At 46.3% G+C, this 13810-nt stretch overlaps 1 protein-coding gene across 1 annotated transcript in view; it reads right to left on the reverse strand.

Annotated features, from left to right (window-relative positions):
• LOC119401570 (TNF receptor-associated factor 3) overlaps positions 1 to 13724 on the reverse strand; it is a 30993-nt gene extending 17269 nt beyond the window's left edge. Inside the window, exons 1-2 of the mRNA XM_037668469.2 lie at positions 13559 to 13724; positions 2666 to 2923 (exon numbers count right to left, since the gene is read on the reverse strand). Coding sequence (XP_037524397.1) covers positions 2666 to 2917 — 252 coding nt within the window. The 5' untranslated portion in view covers positions 2918 to 2923; positions 13559 to 13724. The remainder of the gene's footprint in view (positions 1 to 2665; positions 2924 to 13558) is intronic.
• Between the last annotated feature and the right edge of the window lie 86 nt (positions 13725 to 13810).

A 13810-nucleotide genomic window follows, 5' to 3' on the forward strand; every position in this document is an offset into this window, starting at 1 on the left:
TCATCTGACGTCTTTTTTCTTGTTGACGCAAATTCTCAACGTGCGCTACGACAATTTAGGACGATGCCAGAGTGCAAAATCACGCGTTCGTGATTTTTTTGGCGGTTGATCTTCACCAGATGTTTGCTGACATTGACTTGTCGTTGTGTGTCGCCCAAAGCTGCTCACGATTTTTCCTTTTTTTTGATCTTTATTCACCAGATTATCAGAACTGTACATTATTTTTTAACTTGTTTGAGTTTGCTATATGTTCTTTTTCTTCACTGATTAATTTTTTAGTTTGGGTAACCACTCTTATTTTTCGCTGCAGAAATGATAGAAATGAAGTAACCGAGGGCATATAAAGCTCAATCTCTCTACAGGAATGCAGTTAAAACTGAACAGAGCTATGGATTAACAGATTTCACATCTACCACAACTATCGCCCCTGCACTCGCCTGATTTGCTGTCTCGTGTACTGTTTACGATAGCTTCTTGAGGTGTAGTATCCTAAGACGACAGCTTGGATGACGTCACGTCACGACAATGGCGTAGCCAAAGGAAGGGGGAGGGGTTGTGGGGTTCACACCCCCTCCAAAGTTTTTCAATCTTACATAGGCACATTACAAGCAAGCGCACAAACACACCCACGACGATACTTAAAGGGCATTTGAACCCCCCTCCTCCTCCCCTCCCCCCCCCAAGCAAAGAAAAAATTCTGGCCACGCAACTGCTGCACGATACCATCACGCTTCCTCGATATTAACTCGGTTACAGTTTTTCATCACATTGTCGCTGCCCTCGTTCTCTCGTTCGCAGAAGATCCACTTGTCGTGCGGAAACGTCTCCCGTTTCAAGTGTCACGTTTATTAATACAACTTTACGTTTATGCATCTTTTCGAAGTCCCCTCACTAAAGGTAGACGATCGCTATCCCAATAACTTGTAATGAGTGAACTTCCCTGCCTGCATCGTTAGCAAGCATCACTGACTCTATTGAATTTAAGAACATCTTTAAAACAATGATTACAAAATTACCCTTTTCTGTTTTGTTCGAAAACTGATTTGTTTTGCTCGTTGCCTTTACCACCTAATAAAAATGAAGTTACTGTTCACAATTCGCTTTATTATGGTGTTGTAAGTTTACTTATCTATTTATTTATGCTGTCGATCCCATCAGGAATCTTTACAGGAAGGGCATATTGAATTGTTACAATATAACAGTACAAATATAAAAAATTCAATTACACGTAACGAAAATATTGGCAGTTAACAAAGGCACACGAGAAAATTTAATAGTACATCATAATAATAGTACATCCTAATACGGAAAAACAAAAGGTGATCTAAGAAGCATACAAAAGGGAAAACTGGAGCAAAAAATACACTGACGTAAAAAAACATTATACAGAAGTAATGGTGATATAGGTAGCTCATAACTGGGCAGCATGTAGCTGATTTTCAAGAAATGTTAAAAAGAAAGATAACGTCGCGTTTGTTGTTACACTAGGTTCCAGCCTGTTCCATTCACGTGTCATTAAAGGAAAAAAATGAATATTTATGACTTTCCGTATGAATGACGTGCTCATGTAATGATAAGACGTGTTTGTGCCGCGTTTGTCGTGTTTTGGGTTAAAGATAAGTATTTGGAACTGTCAATCTTTATGTCTTTGTGAATTAGCTGATACATCATTTTTATTTGCGCAAACTTGGCTCGGTTTTGCAAGGTGAGGATAGCGGCCTGTTTTAGTAATTCTGTGGGTGAATCTTTTAGCCTATATTTATTGTAAATGCATCGCAGTGCCTTCTTTTGGACTGCTTCGATTTTGTAGATGAGTTCTTTGGTGGAAGAAAACCAAACAAGGTTAGCGTACTCCAAAGTTGATCTAACAAAGGTTTGGTATGCTAATAGCTTTGTGATAAAGGGGCTAGTCTCAGACGTCTATTAAAAAAAAATTTTTTTTTAGTGCAGACGAGGTGACGTTGTTTACGTGGCGTTCCCATCTAAAGTCATAGGTTAGTGTTAAGCCAAGGTATTTATACTCTGTCATTGCGCTGAGTGTGGCGCCACCTATAGTGCAGTTAAAATCAGATGTGTGTTTTTTTCCTCGTTATTGATAGAACAGCTGATTTTTTAACGTTCAATGTCATTTGACATTTTTACACCATTTCAATACTAAAGATAAAGAGTTGTTGAATGCAAGATGGTCACTATAAAAATCGATTGCTTGGTATAAAACGCACTCATCAGCGAAAAGTCTGACGCTGACAGGAATATTACAAGGCTGGTCATTAATGTATATAAGAACTCTGGATCTTACGCTAGATTTATGGGAAGGTTGCCGGCTGACATCTACAAACGGTGTGAGCTCACTAAGATAATATTTTATCCACTCAACAAAGGGCCCTTTCCCCAAGGTTTGTTCGAGGTGTAAGTTGTTGGCATTATTAATCCTTGTGCCTCAGTTTGTGCTATATTTGTATGAAGTGTGCTTTGAGTTCCCTTTTTTATTGTTCTATATTGCCGTTCCCCTCTGAAGTGTACTGTGTACCCTGAGGGTAAACTAAATAAATAAATAAATAAATAAATAAATAAATAAATAATAAATAAATAAATAAATAAATAAATAAATGCAAAAGCATCTCCGCGTGGCACATCTCAGCGTTTCTCGTTGTTTACCACTTACCGAGCTTACGGGAACACTCGTGTCACAAGTGTAGCAGGTGAATTGGTCAGTGGTGTCGTCCGTGAGCGTGCCGGCGCACTTTCGGCAGAACACGTGACCCTTTCTGTCCTTCAGCCCAGCCGGTGTGATGCAGTTGCACGTGGTGCAGATAAGCTCAGGCCGAAGCTCCTTGCGAAATTGCACATTGATCTCATTCGGGAAATCCGGGTGATCCCGAAGCTTGTAGGTGTTCTTGGAATTCTCGCGGCTCATCTTAATCTGGTCAATAAAAGGAAAGAACAATGATTACGCGAAGCAGCTTTTGTGCCTCGCACATCCCCCTCAGCACTTAACCGGGCCATTATCATCATCATTATTGTGAGCTTCAACCTGACTGCGCCCACTGCAGGGCAAATGCCTCTCCCATGTCCTGTCAGTCATCAGGTCCTATGCTTGCTGCGGCCATCTTATGCATCCAAACTTATTAATGTAATCGGACCACCTAACCTTCTGCCTCCCCATCGCGCGTTTGCCTTCTCTTGGAATCCAGTCTGTTACCCTTAATAATCAGGGGTTATCCTTAATGACCAGTGGTTTACACTTAACCGGGTATGGACACCAATTTTCGAAGGTAAGTTTACTGTGCCATACAGATCTGTTGTATAGATACGGCTCAGAATAACTGTGAAGCTCGGTGAATACTGATACTTTATTTTAACATTAAAGTTGATTTTCGCATGACGCATCTAGTGACATCGACGCAACCGTGATGTCAGGCTACAGTGCCAATTCTGATGACTTCGTGCTCCAGTAGGGCTAGTTGTGATGACGTCAGGCATCCACACATTCAAAATGGCCGCTTGCAGGTCCCCAACGCAGCCACCACGCGAGGCGGCCATGGAAACGTCACGATATCTTGAGCGAGCAGGTGACGAGAAGCTCATACCACGTGTTGACGTCAGGGTACAGTGGGAACCAAAACTACCTTTTAAGAAGATGCTGTAGTTACTTTTAAAGACGATAGTCTTTCTTTGGATACTTAATCGGAGAAATTTTGGTCTGTCTGTCTTTGTTTGTCGGCACGTCACTCGATTCAGCCACTCGGCCAAAGTTGAACCACTTGCCCAAGGGCCAGCAATCTTGAACTGGTACGGCTGTTCATACTTGTGAACGTTGTCGGTCAAGAAGTAAATATCACGCATATCTGAGGCGCAACATCACTAGGTAAGTATTAGGTGGTGTGTTCCTTTAATAGAAAATGCATATATACGTAATTCTAAAGACCCTAGTTTCTTAAGCTGCGCTAAAGGGGGTCGAGCGCCGCCTCCGGATAATAAAGTTCTTTGCTTGCCTGCCTGCCTGCTGAAAATGCGACTGCGCTGAAACTTGCCTTCCTCCGCGCCCTCTGCACGAGCTCATTGTTGTGTTTCGGTTTCGGTTCTGTATTTCACTGTACGAATGCCATGGGGCGCCGCTCTGGCATTCCTGTTTTACACAGGCGACGTGTAAATAAAAGAGTGTGTGGAGAGTACTCGTTGAGTGCAGACGTTTCTTCTGCTGCAGCGCTTCGCGCCAAACCGCGTGTTCGGGCTGGCTGGCGTCCCCGCCGGTCGCGTTGGTCACCGCCGGTCTTCGCCTGCTGCTGCGCCGGGACTACCAGCCCGCAACACAGCACTCATGTTTCCCGACGTATTGCCAGATGGCGTCCATATCTCACGCAGCGCCTCTTCTATCGTCTTTAGACGACATTTGCAGCGAAGCACGCAGATACGCGGCCAATTTTTTCACAGTACACTCACGCTTACCAGTACATTTTAACACGAAAGTGTTTTATGCCGGGGTTCACCACGGCTCCACACTGACGTATTTAATGTTTTTAAAAGCTAGTTTCGGTGCCAACTGTACGCTGACGTCAAGACTTCTGTCACGAGTGGGGCACTACTGGCAATCTGGGAACTGGCTACAATGTACTTATCTGAACCCCTGAAGAAAAGAATGAACGAAAAAAAAAAGCCAGAATACATCCTTACGATATCTGCCTTCACGCGAAGCTTTCTTATGTTTCTTTATTTTTCCCAGTATATTTGCACTAAAACGCTGCGCATCACGTGTACAGTGGCCATTCTTTTCTCAGCAAAACAAATTATGGCATGTCCGCGGTTTCGGCTCATTAATTTTTTTCCCATGGCTTCCATATGTCCCGACTGAGCGCGAAGGTCAAATGACAGAAATAATATTCCGGACTTCGAACTATATACGCTTTACGAGAACTTAACACATAAAAGCAAAAGTTAATAAAAATTCATAGAATCTATTTATTACCAAAGATATTTAGGCTATTCGGACAGAGATAAATATAAAAGGATTATTTAGGTCGATATACTGAAACATTAAAAACAGAAAGAAAAGACAGCATAAAAAAACACAAGAAAGCCAGAACATAAGGGAAAAAATGCGACATCGCTGTGAATACTTCAAAGACATTTTTTTTTAGTGGCACAGGCAACAAGTGACGCTATCGTTTCTCTTCCAATCACTTCCGGTCGAGCACTTCCGGTTTTCCGGATATTCAGAAAGCACGCTTTTCAAAATAAAACTGTTACGAAATCGATGGTACAGATTCAAGTTACACGTTATATCGAATACATATGATATGAGAGCATACGTTTACTTAAGGCATAATTATTTGTCACAATAATTAATGAAAGTTAGTTGAATGAGCTAATTGAAAGAAGAGACGCGCTTTTCTGGCGAGCCGCCAGAATCACACGCCTCTTTCTACGCGGCCTCTGAGATCCACTTCGGCAGTGCGACGAAACAGTGAGTTCACTGAAGGAACACACCACGGCACACGAACGCCGACGTGCGATTGCCATTGCCAGTCACGTAAATCAAGGATTAAGGTGAGCTACAGATTTTTTTTTAAATTGCAAAATCTTCTTCATACAGTGTCAAACCGATTACTTAGTTATACGCCAAATATTTTTCAGATAACCGTTCGCGTCGCTTCCTCAGTGAGCGAGCGCAGCACTCGTTGCGGGAGTGCCAGGTGGCGAGTTTGTAATATGCAGAGCGCTCAACGCATGGCAACGGCAGCGGCGCGCTATTGGCTGCGCGAACACAGGGACGCCGCTGCGGACTCCGCCTAGCAACGGCCGCCACGACGAGACGACGCGCTCTCCTTCTCGGGGTGCCTTTCGCGGGAATTTTAAATGGTGAACGCAGCCGCCGGGCCCCGTGGAATTTTCGTCGCCGCTTGTGAACTGCTACTGCTCTCGCGTTGACCGAAGACGCCGTCGTCGCCGTAGGGTTCGACTGTGCTTTGTGCATTTTGTTTTGTTATAACGGTGAACACGTTCGCCCATGAACATTTGTGTTGTCGCCACTGTCTTTTGTGCCTTGGCGCTGCAGCAAGATGCGATCGGCCGTTGTGTTCTACTGTGCGTTTACGCTTTTTTTCTTTTTTTAGCAGTGAACACGCTCGCCCTTGAATATCTGTGCTGTCTGCTGTGTCTTTTAAGCCCTCGCGTGTTGTCGCAAGACATAATCGTTGTTGTGTTGGACTGATTGCTTTTGTTTATTTTTTAACGCTGAACACGCTTACACGTGAATATATGTGTTGTCGCCAGTGTTTTTTGTGATCTCCCGTTGTCGCAAGACGTGATCGCCGTGGGTTCGAGTGTGCGTTGTGTTTTTTTATTATTATTTTTTTTTCGCGGCTGTTCTTGCCAACGCATTTCGCAGCCCTGCTACGCCGGTGTTGTACGGCTATGACCACGGAAAACAGCGCATGTGAGACGTCGGCGCGCCGCACGATCGAATGCGTTGAAGACAATGACAGTTCATCGCCTGACGTTGACGTGGTTCGGGCGAACATCACTGATGAACAAGGCGCCTGCAGCTGTGTAGAATATTACGGCTTGAAGACAAACACATCGTGTGTTGTAGACTTCGTGAAGTCAACAGCAAGGTGTGAAAGGTAATACAAAAATGGGTGTTTCATAACTTCAAAAAAATAACTTGCGGCACCTTCCGTGGTAATTTAACTTCATGCTTTGGGGGTAATGTCCAATGATGAGCCGTCTCAATTAGGCCGTATTATGTGTGCACTTGGCCCCCCTTATACGTAGCGTAAGCGGTTGGCGAAACAAAATCGAAAAAGTGCCGCAGCCACATAAGTAACTGTGTTCTAGTTATTTTTCCTATCTTATGGCGTAAGTACCATAGGATGGGAAAATAATCAGAGCAATCAGAACGCAATGTGAACCAGAGCTACATTATGGTTGGATCTTACGAAAGTATTCCACAAACCTGCACATTTGGCCATACTCACTTAGGTCAACAACTTAAACCTGGGAGAAAGATCATACAATTACATCCGATACTTCCTAACGAATAGGAAGGTTACCTTCAACATGGGGAAACTCTAGTCTGAGGTGAGGAGAATGGGCAGTTTAGTTACACCTCAGGGCTCCATGATATCGCTCGTGCTCTTAATCTCATTATGACAGGATTGTCACAAAAATGTGAAGAGATCGAAGGAATCAATCGCTCCGTATACCCGGATGATGTTGCCATATGGATCTCGCAAGGCAGTGATGGGTAAATGGAACAGAAGTTACAGGAAGTGGTAGATAAAGTGGAAGTCTACCTCACAGGCACTAGGCTTTAATTTTCACCACAGAAATCAGCACTCCTTTACAGACCCATACTTAACTGCAGGTAGCCCAAGAGATACATCAAAGAGAGAGAGTGCGAGGAGATACAGACTTGCGCGAAAAACGTGGGGGGCATCCCCATCATTGAACAAGTTAGGGTCCTTGTACTCAACATTGAGTCGAAGCGAACTAACAGCAATACTTTTATAAAAATAGTGTCTAAGGTCACTAAGGCAACTGGCTGATCAGGAGAATCACAAACAAGTATCACGGAATGAAGGAGGCTAGCATTCTTAGGCTTAAATGGAACAAGACAGAAAATGACAAAATCAGTATGTTCGTAAGGAAAGCTTTTAAGCAGGCCCTAGGCTTGCCCGAAAGCACCAGCATAGAGAGATTAACGCACCTGGGCATGCATAGCCCCTTAGAAGGATTGACTGAAGCTCAGTTGGAAAGAATTGCCAGCACCTGGACTGACAGAATATAGTATAGAGTGACAGAATATAGCGCCGTGTTTGTGCCCTTTCTTTGTCCCGTCTCGTAGCGCTGTTTTCTACGTGAAGTCATGCACCAACCAGCCCAAATCCGTACCCTACTGAATATAGTTAAATTACAAACAATAACGAGCAAGGACCCAAGGTTGCATCGGCCAGAGATTGGGAGCCAGATTGACATTGCAAATTTACTAAAAAAGAAATACACACAAAATTCAATTAGGGCAGTAGAACGGGCACACATAATACGACCTAATTGAGACGGCTCATCATTGGACATTATCCCCAAAGCATGAAGTTAAATTACCACGGAAGGTGCCGCAAGTTATTTTTGAAGTTATGAAACACCATTTTTGTATTACCTTTCACACCTTGCTGTTGACTTCACGAAGTCTACAACACACGATGTGTTTGTCTTCAAGCCGTAATATTCTACACAGCTGCAGGCGCCTTGTTCATCAGTGATGTTCGCCCGAACCACGTCAACGTCAGGCGATGAACTGTCATTGTCTTCAACGCATTCGATCGTGCGGCGCGCCGACATCTCACATGCGCTGTTTTCCGTGGTCATAGCCGTACAACACCGGCGTTGCAGGGCTGCGAAATGCGTTGGCAAGAACAGCCGCGAAAAAAATAATAATAAAAAAAAACACAACGCACACTCGAACCCACGGCGATCACGTCTTGCGACAACGGGAGATCACAAAAAACACTGGCGACAACACATATATTCACGTGTAAGCGTGTTCAGCGTTAAAAAATAAACAAAAGCAATCAGTCCAACACAACAACGATTATGTCTTGCGACAACACGCGAGGGCTCAAAAGACACAGCAGACAGCACAGATATTCAAGGGCGAGCTTGTTCACTGTCAAAAAAAGAAAAAAAGTGTAAACGCACAGTAGAACACAACGGCCGATCGCATCTTGCTGCAGCGCCAAGGCACAAAAGACAGTGGCGACAACACAAATGTTCATGGGCGAACGTGTTCACCGTTATAACAAAACAAAATGCACAAAGCACAGTCGAACCCTACGGCGACGACGGCGTCTTCGGTCAACGCGAAAGCAGTAGCAGTTCACAAGCGGCGACGAAAATTCCACGGGGCCTGGCGGCTGCGTTCACCGTTTAAAATTCCCGCGAAAGGCACCCCGAGAAGGAGGGCGCGTCGTCTCGTCGTGGCGGCCGTTGCTAGGCGGAGTCCGCAGCGGCGTCCCTGTGTGCGCGCAGCCAATAGCGCGCCGCTGCCGTTGCCATGCGTTGAGCGCTCTGCATATTACAAACTCGCTGCCAGGTGCGCGTTATCATTGGACACACGCCATTGTATGAAGTCGCAGTGCCGCAAAACACTCTCGAGCACCTACTGTGCGCTTATCGATTTCGTCAATCGTGCTAAAAAACAGATCTGCGTGTCATCTAGACTACGTACACGCTCCTTGAGGTTATAAAAATGAAACCAGCACGACTTCTTTCCAATTACAGATGTGACGTTTTAGGTGCCAAAATCCCGATATCGTTACGAGACACGCTGCAGTGGAGGGCTCCGGAAATTTCGACCATCTGGTGTTCTTTAACGTGCACTGACATCACACAGAACACGGGCCTGTAGCGTATTCGCCTTCACAGAAATTCGACCACCCCGGCATCGAACCCGGTAACTTCGGGTCCGCAGCTGAACGCCGCAAGCACTGTACCATCACGGTGGCCCGACTTCGTTTTGGGTTTCGTTTTGAAGTAAGAGAAGCGCAGAGGCAGATTAATAATAAATAATTACGATTTTTGGTGTTTTGTGTGTTAGCACCACACACAATACGAGTGCCAGGTGCGCCGTAGTGGAGTGCTCCGAAAATTTCGACCACCTGGGGTTCTTTAACATGCAGCTAAACGTAAATTCACGGGCCTCCTGCATTTTCGCCTGCATCGCAAATGAAACCACCGTGAACCAGCCGAGCACCGTAACAACTGTACCACCACGGCAGAGACTTCGTTGAGGGCTTCGTTTTGAAATGAGAAAAAGCGCAGAGGCAGATTAATAACAATAATGATGGTTTTACGTGCCAAAACCACGATGTGATTATGAGGCACGTCGTAATGGAGGGCTCTGGAAATTTTGGCTTTCTGGTGCTCTAGCACGGGCCTCTAGCATGTTCCCCTGCATCGAAAATGCGACCGCCGCGGCCGGGATTGAACCTGCGTCTTTCGGGTTAACAGCCGAGCCCCGCAACCACTGGGCCACTACGGCGGCTCGAAAAAAAACTAATGATGGAGAAAAAATAAGGAACGTGGGTGGCAGAAGTGCACAAGTGTATGTACGGTCGACCGCAAAAGCTTATGGACCACGAGATGACATGCTAAACTTCTTGTCGACGCCACCTACCGTAGACCGCAGGGCTACCCCGAAAATAAGCCTTGTGGTTAGTGAATGGCATATCAGTCAATCTTCTAGTGCAGAGCAGCACATTGTTAGATTGTTGTTTTCGCGCACAGAGCTCAACTGCAGTAAGGCCGCCACACTTCTACTTCGATAGCAGTACCACAGCAATCACTGCGTGCCTCGAGTGTTATGCCGTTCGATAGATATTTCGCGCGAAGAGCTGCAACTGGGAACGGTCATATTGAATACAACTCTCGAGAGGCGCGTAGCTATAACTGTCGAAGCGGGCCTCGCGTTAAAATAGGAAGAAAGAATACGTTTGTATCGAGTGAGAGATTAACTACACATTTGATCGATTAAGGGAGGCACGCGTCCCGTGCGCAGCGCGGCTCGCCTATTGGCGCATGCTCTGCGCGAAAGCATAACTCCTTGGGCACTTTTAATCTCCCACGTTCTGATTGGCCAAATCTGTCATCATCGTGCAGTATACCTCTGTAGAATCCAATAGCTTAGTCCTATAGATTACAGTCCAGCCGACATAGGCACACGCGGTTTCAAAGTGTTGGTATTAACCACCTCACTTGACAACACCGGGAACGATGCATACATTTATGACATAGAACTATGGCAAGTATCTTCACCTGAAGATTAATATTCCGCCAACATTTCATGGAGTTCAGACTAAATATATCACGAGATTGCACTTGGGGTCGCTTATATATTGCTTGCACTGACGTCACTTAAACAGCTCCGTTGAAGCACCTACATGATGGGACGCGAAATTTGTGATGTCAAGTTAGTGTTATCGGTCCATCGCATACTGGTTCCTTCGTTATTCATGTACAGGGGCCCCAATAACGTTCCACCGACGTCGTTATCACTCTGAAGCACGCTGATCGTCACGTGATTTTACTGTTTTGACGGCATGTAAGCTGCCATGTTGAAGCCATGTTGTGCGTCCGGAACGTCAAGTGCAAGCTATCAATAAGGATATCATAGCTGCATGTGCTTTGCTCTTACTGACGGGTTTAATCTGTTCTTTAATTCAAGTTCGGTAAATGACAACTGGGACGAATGAATAAAAAAACTATATTTGGCCCTGTTTAAAGGAAAGCGGAAAATGAGACTGGTAGTTTTTACGATAAAAGTATCATAAGTGCATTAAAATTTCGCGCTATAAGTCCTAATACCGAATGAAATCTATTCCTCGGTTTGCTTAGCTCCTGCGAAAGTTAGGAAACGAGCTCATGGAAGTAATAACTGCTCAGCTATTGGGTGACGAGATTGACAGCAGTGATGGGAAGCACCTATCAAACGTGGACGAAGAAAACACAGCGCCGACCAAAGTAAAAATATATTCTTAATATATTTCATCTATCAAACGTTTATTTCATATTTCGGTACTCGCAGCGCATACCGTACCCGACAACGCAAACATGCAGCAAGATTATGGGGCTGGTTTTAGAGCGCCGCTCTCAGGCGCTCACTTAGGCGCTCAGCTTATGCCTCTCGCGCGCGGGTACGGAGAATGTGGGTTGACCCGCGAGGCTTGGTAGAGAAAGAACACGTTAGTTGGTCGAAGGAACGCTGTGTGTGTGTGTAACGCTCTAGTTTTCCAGGCACAAGTTCGCCCATAATAAACAAGTTTTAGAGCGCAGCTTTTCGGTGCTCGTTCCTGCGTTGAGCGGTGTCGGCGTAACCGGCAGAGCGAATGAGGACGAAAGAGAGCGAACGCCGGGCGCAGCAGAAGATGAAAGACGGCGATAGCGAGGAGAGCGCGAGGAGGAGGGAACGGCAGTGGCGAGACGACAGCTTCCGCGGAGGCCACCCGCGGCGCCACAGTAGTACGCACCGTCGTGCGGTCGCCGATGTCGTCATCACTAAGGTATGCGGCGAGAGCGTCCACCGATATCATATAGAAATAAAGTGCTGCGTGAACGGAGGCCTGTTTACGGCGGCTGTTGTGGAACACGTCCGCGCGCTGCCGTCCGCGGTGTCCCGGTTAGCGAGGCAGTCGCGCCTGAACTTATCGCAAAATGAAAAGACCTAAGCAGCGGCGTCCAGCATTGGCATTAGGCAGTATCGTAATCGTCGGTGACGTTTCGCAGGCTACAGTTACGGCTTTCCAGCAACTGCAGGTCACACAACAGTAATTTTTTGTGACTCGGCTTCTATGCTCATATTGGTTTATATTGGGTTTAACGCCCCAAAACCACCGTATGATTATGAGGGACGCCGTAGTGGAGGGCTCCGGAAATTTCGACCACCGGGGGTTCTTTAACGTGCACTTCAGGCTAAGTACTGCCGGCCTCAATAGTTTACGGAATCTGCAGCGCCTGGCGGAGCGACGGAAAACTGCATTGCTGCGTCCCCTACAGTGACGCGGCGGGTGTTGAGGCTATAGCGGCCGCGGCTTCCGCGATTACATCCGGCAACGGCACGTTGCCTAAACGCGCCGTCGCTAATCGCCGAGGCCGACAGCCTGAACACCGGCCGCGTCACGGTAGGGGACGCAGCAATGCAGTTTTCCGTCGCTCCGCCACGCGCTGCAGGTACCGCAAACTTTTGCGGCCGACAGTACACGGGCCTCAAACATTTTCGCCTCCATCGAAAATGCAGCGTCGGCGGTCGAGATTCGATCCCGCGACCTTCGGGTAACCAGCGGCTTCTATGTTTCATGATGCTGTTACTGCCATTGAGCTTAAGTTAAAGCTGCGCTAGGAATCTATGGAAGAGATCAATAACACGACTACGACTATCGCTGCCTAGCTTATCAGTGCGCTACCTAGTCCTTAATTTAGCTGCTGATCAGGGGCACGCCGGAAATTAGGCGCTGTCACAGACGGCAACCAAGCTCGGCGAATCACACAATCGCTGTAACACATCTCGCGATTTTACCCCGTCACAAAGGCACCGAAAAGTATGGTTTCGAGTTCAGTAATCCATAGGGCACAGCGGCAGTCAGATGTTTGTGACAGGACAAATGTTTGGTAGCGTGTGCAGCCGATGCTGATAAGGGAAACAGTGCACCAAATATATGGCTGCGGACGGGCGCGACGCTGAAGACTTTTTAATGTCGAAACCATGATTCGAGCTCCAGCATAGGAAGGACAATAATGCGCTGCAGAGGTGCACACAGATGAATAACCACAAGAATACGATACGGGCACGGACCTAGCGACACGGGGCTTTCGTGTTGTTGTGGCTATTCGTGTTATTCGTCTTTGTGCACCTCTGCAGTGCATCATTATTCTATAGTATTCCATACCAAGTAGCCCCAGCTGAAGCCCTTCTGAACGCAACATAAGGAGGATTTCAACTGGAACGCCGCGCTTACGAAAAGAATTCGGCCTTTCACGCCCAGGATCGTACGTGAAAACAACTCACCGAGAGACAGCTAGGGCCGGCGCAGCAGGCGGGCGGCAACAACTCGATATCCGCTTGCTTCGCTCTCGACGATACGAGCGTCTCGTCGAAGCGACGGTGTTGATAAGCAATGAACGAGGAAGTTTGTTGCCGCAAGCTCGTCCTGCCATCTGTTAACGACAACCGCGTTGACAACAGACAGTTTATATAATATGCTATACCCTTGCTTCAGCTGGAAGAGTGCAGCAAGAAATACCAAATAACAGTATAACA

This window comes from Rhipicephalus sanguineus, chromosome 8 (genome assembly GCF_013339695.2).
Source record: "Rhipicephalus sanguineus isolate Rsan-2018 chromosome 8, BIME_Rsan_1.4, whole genome shotgun sequence".
NCBI lineage: Eukaryota > Metazoa > Arthropoda > Arachnida > Ixodida > Ixodidae > Rhipicephalus > Rhipicephalus sanguineus.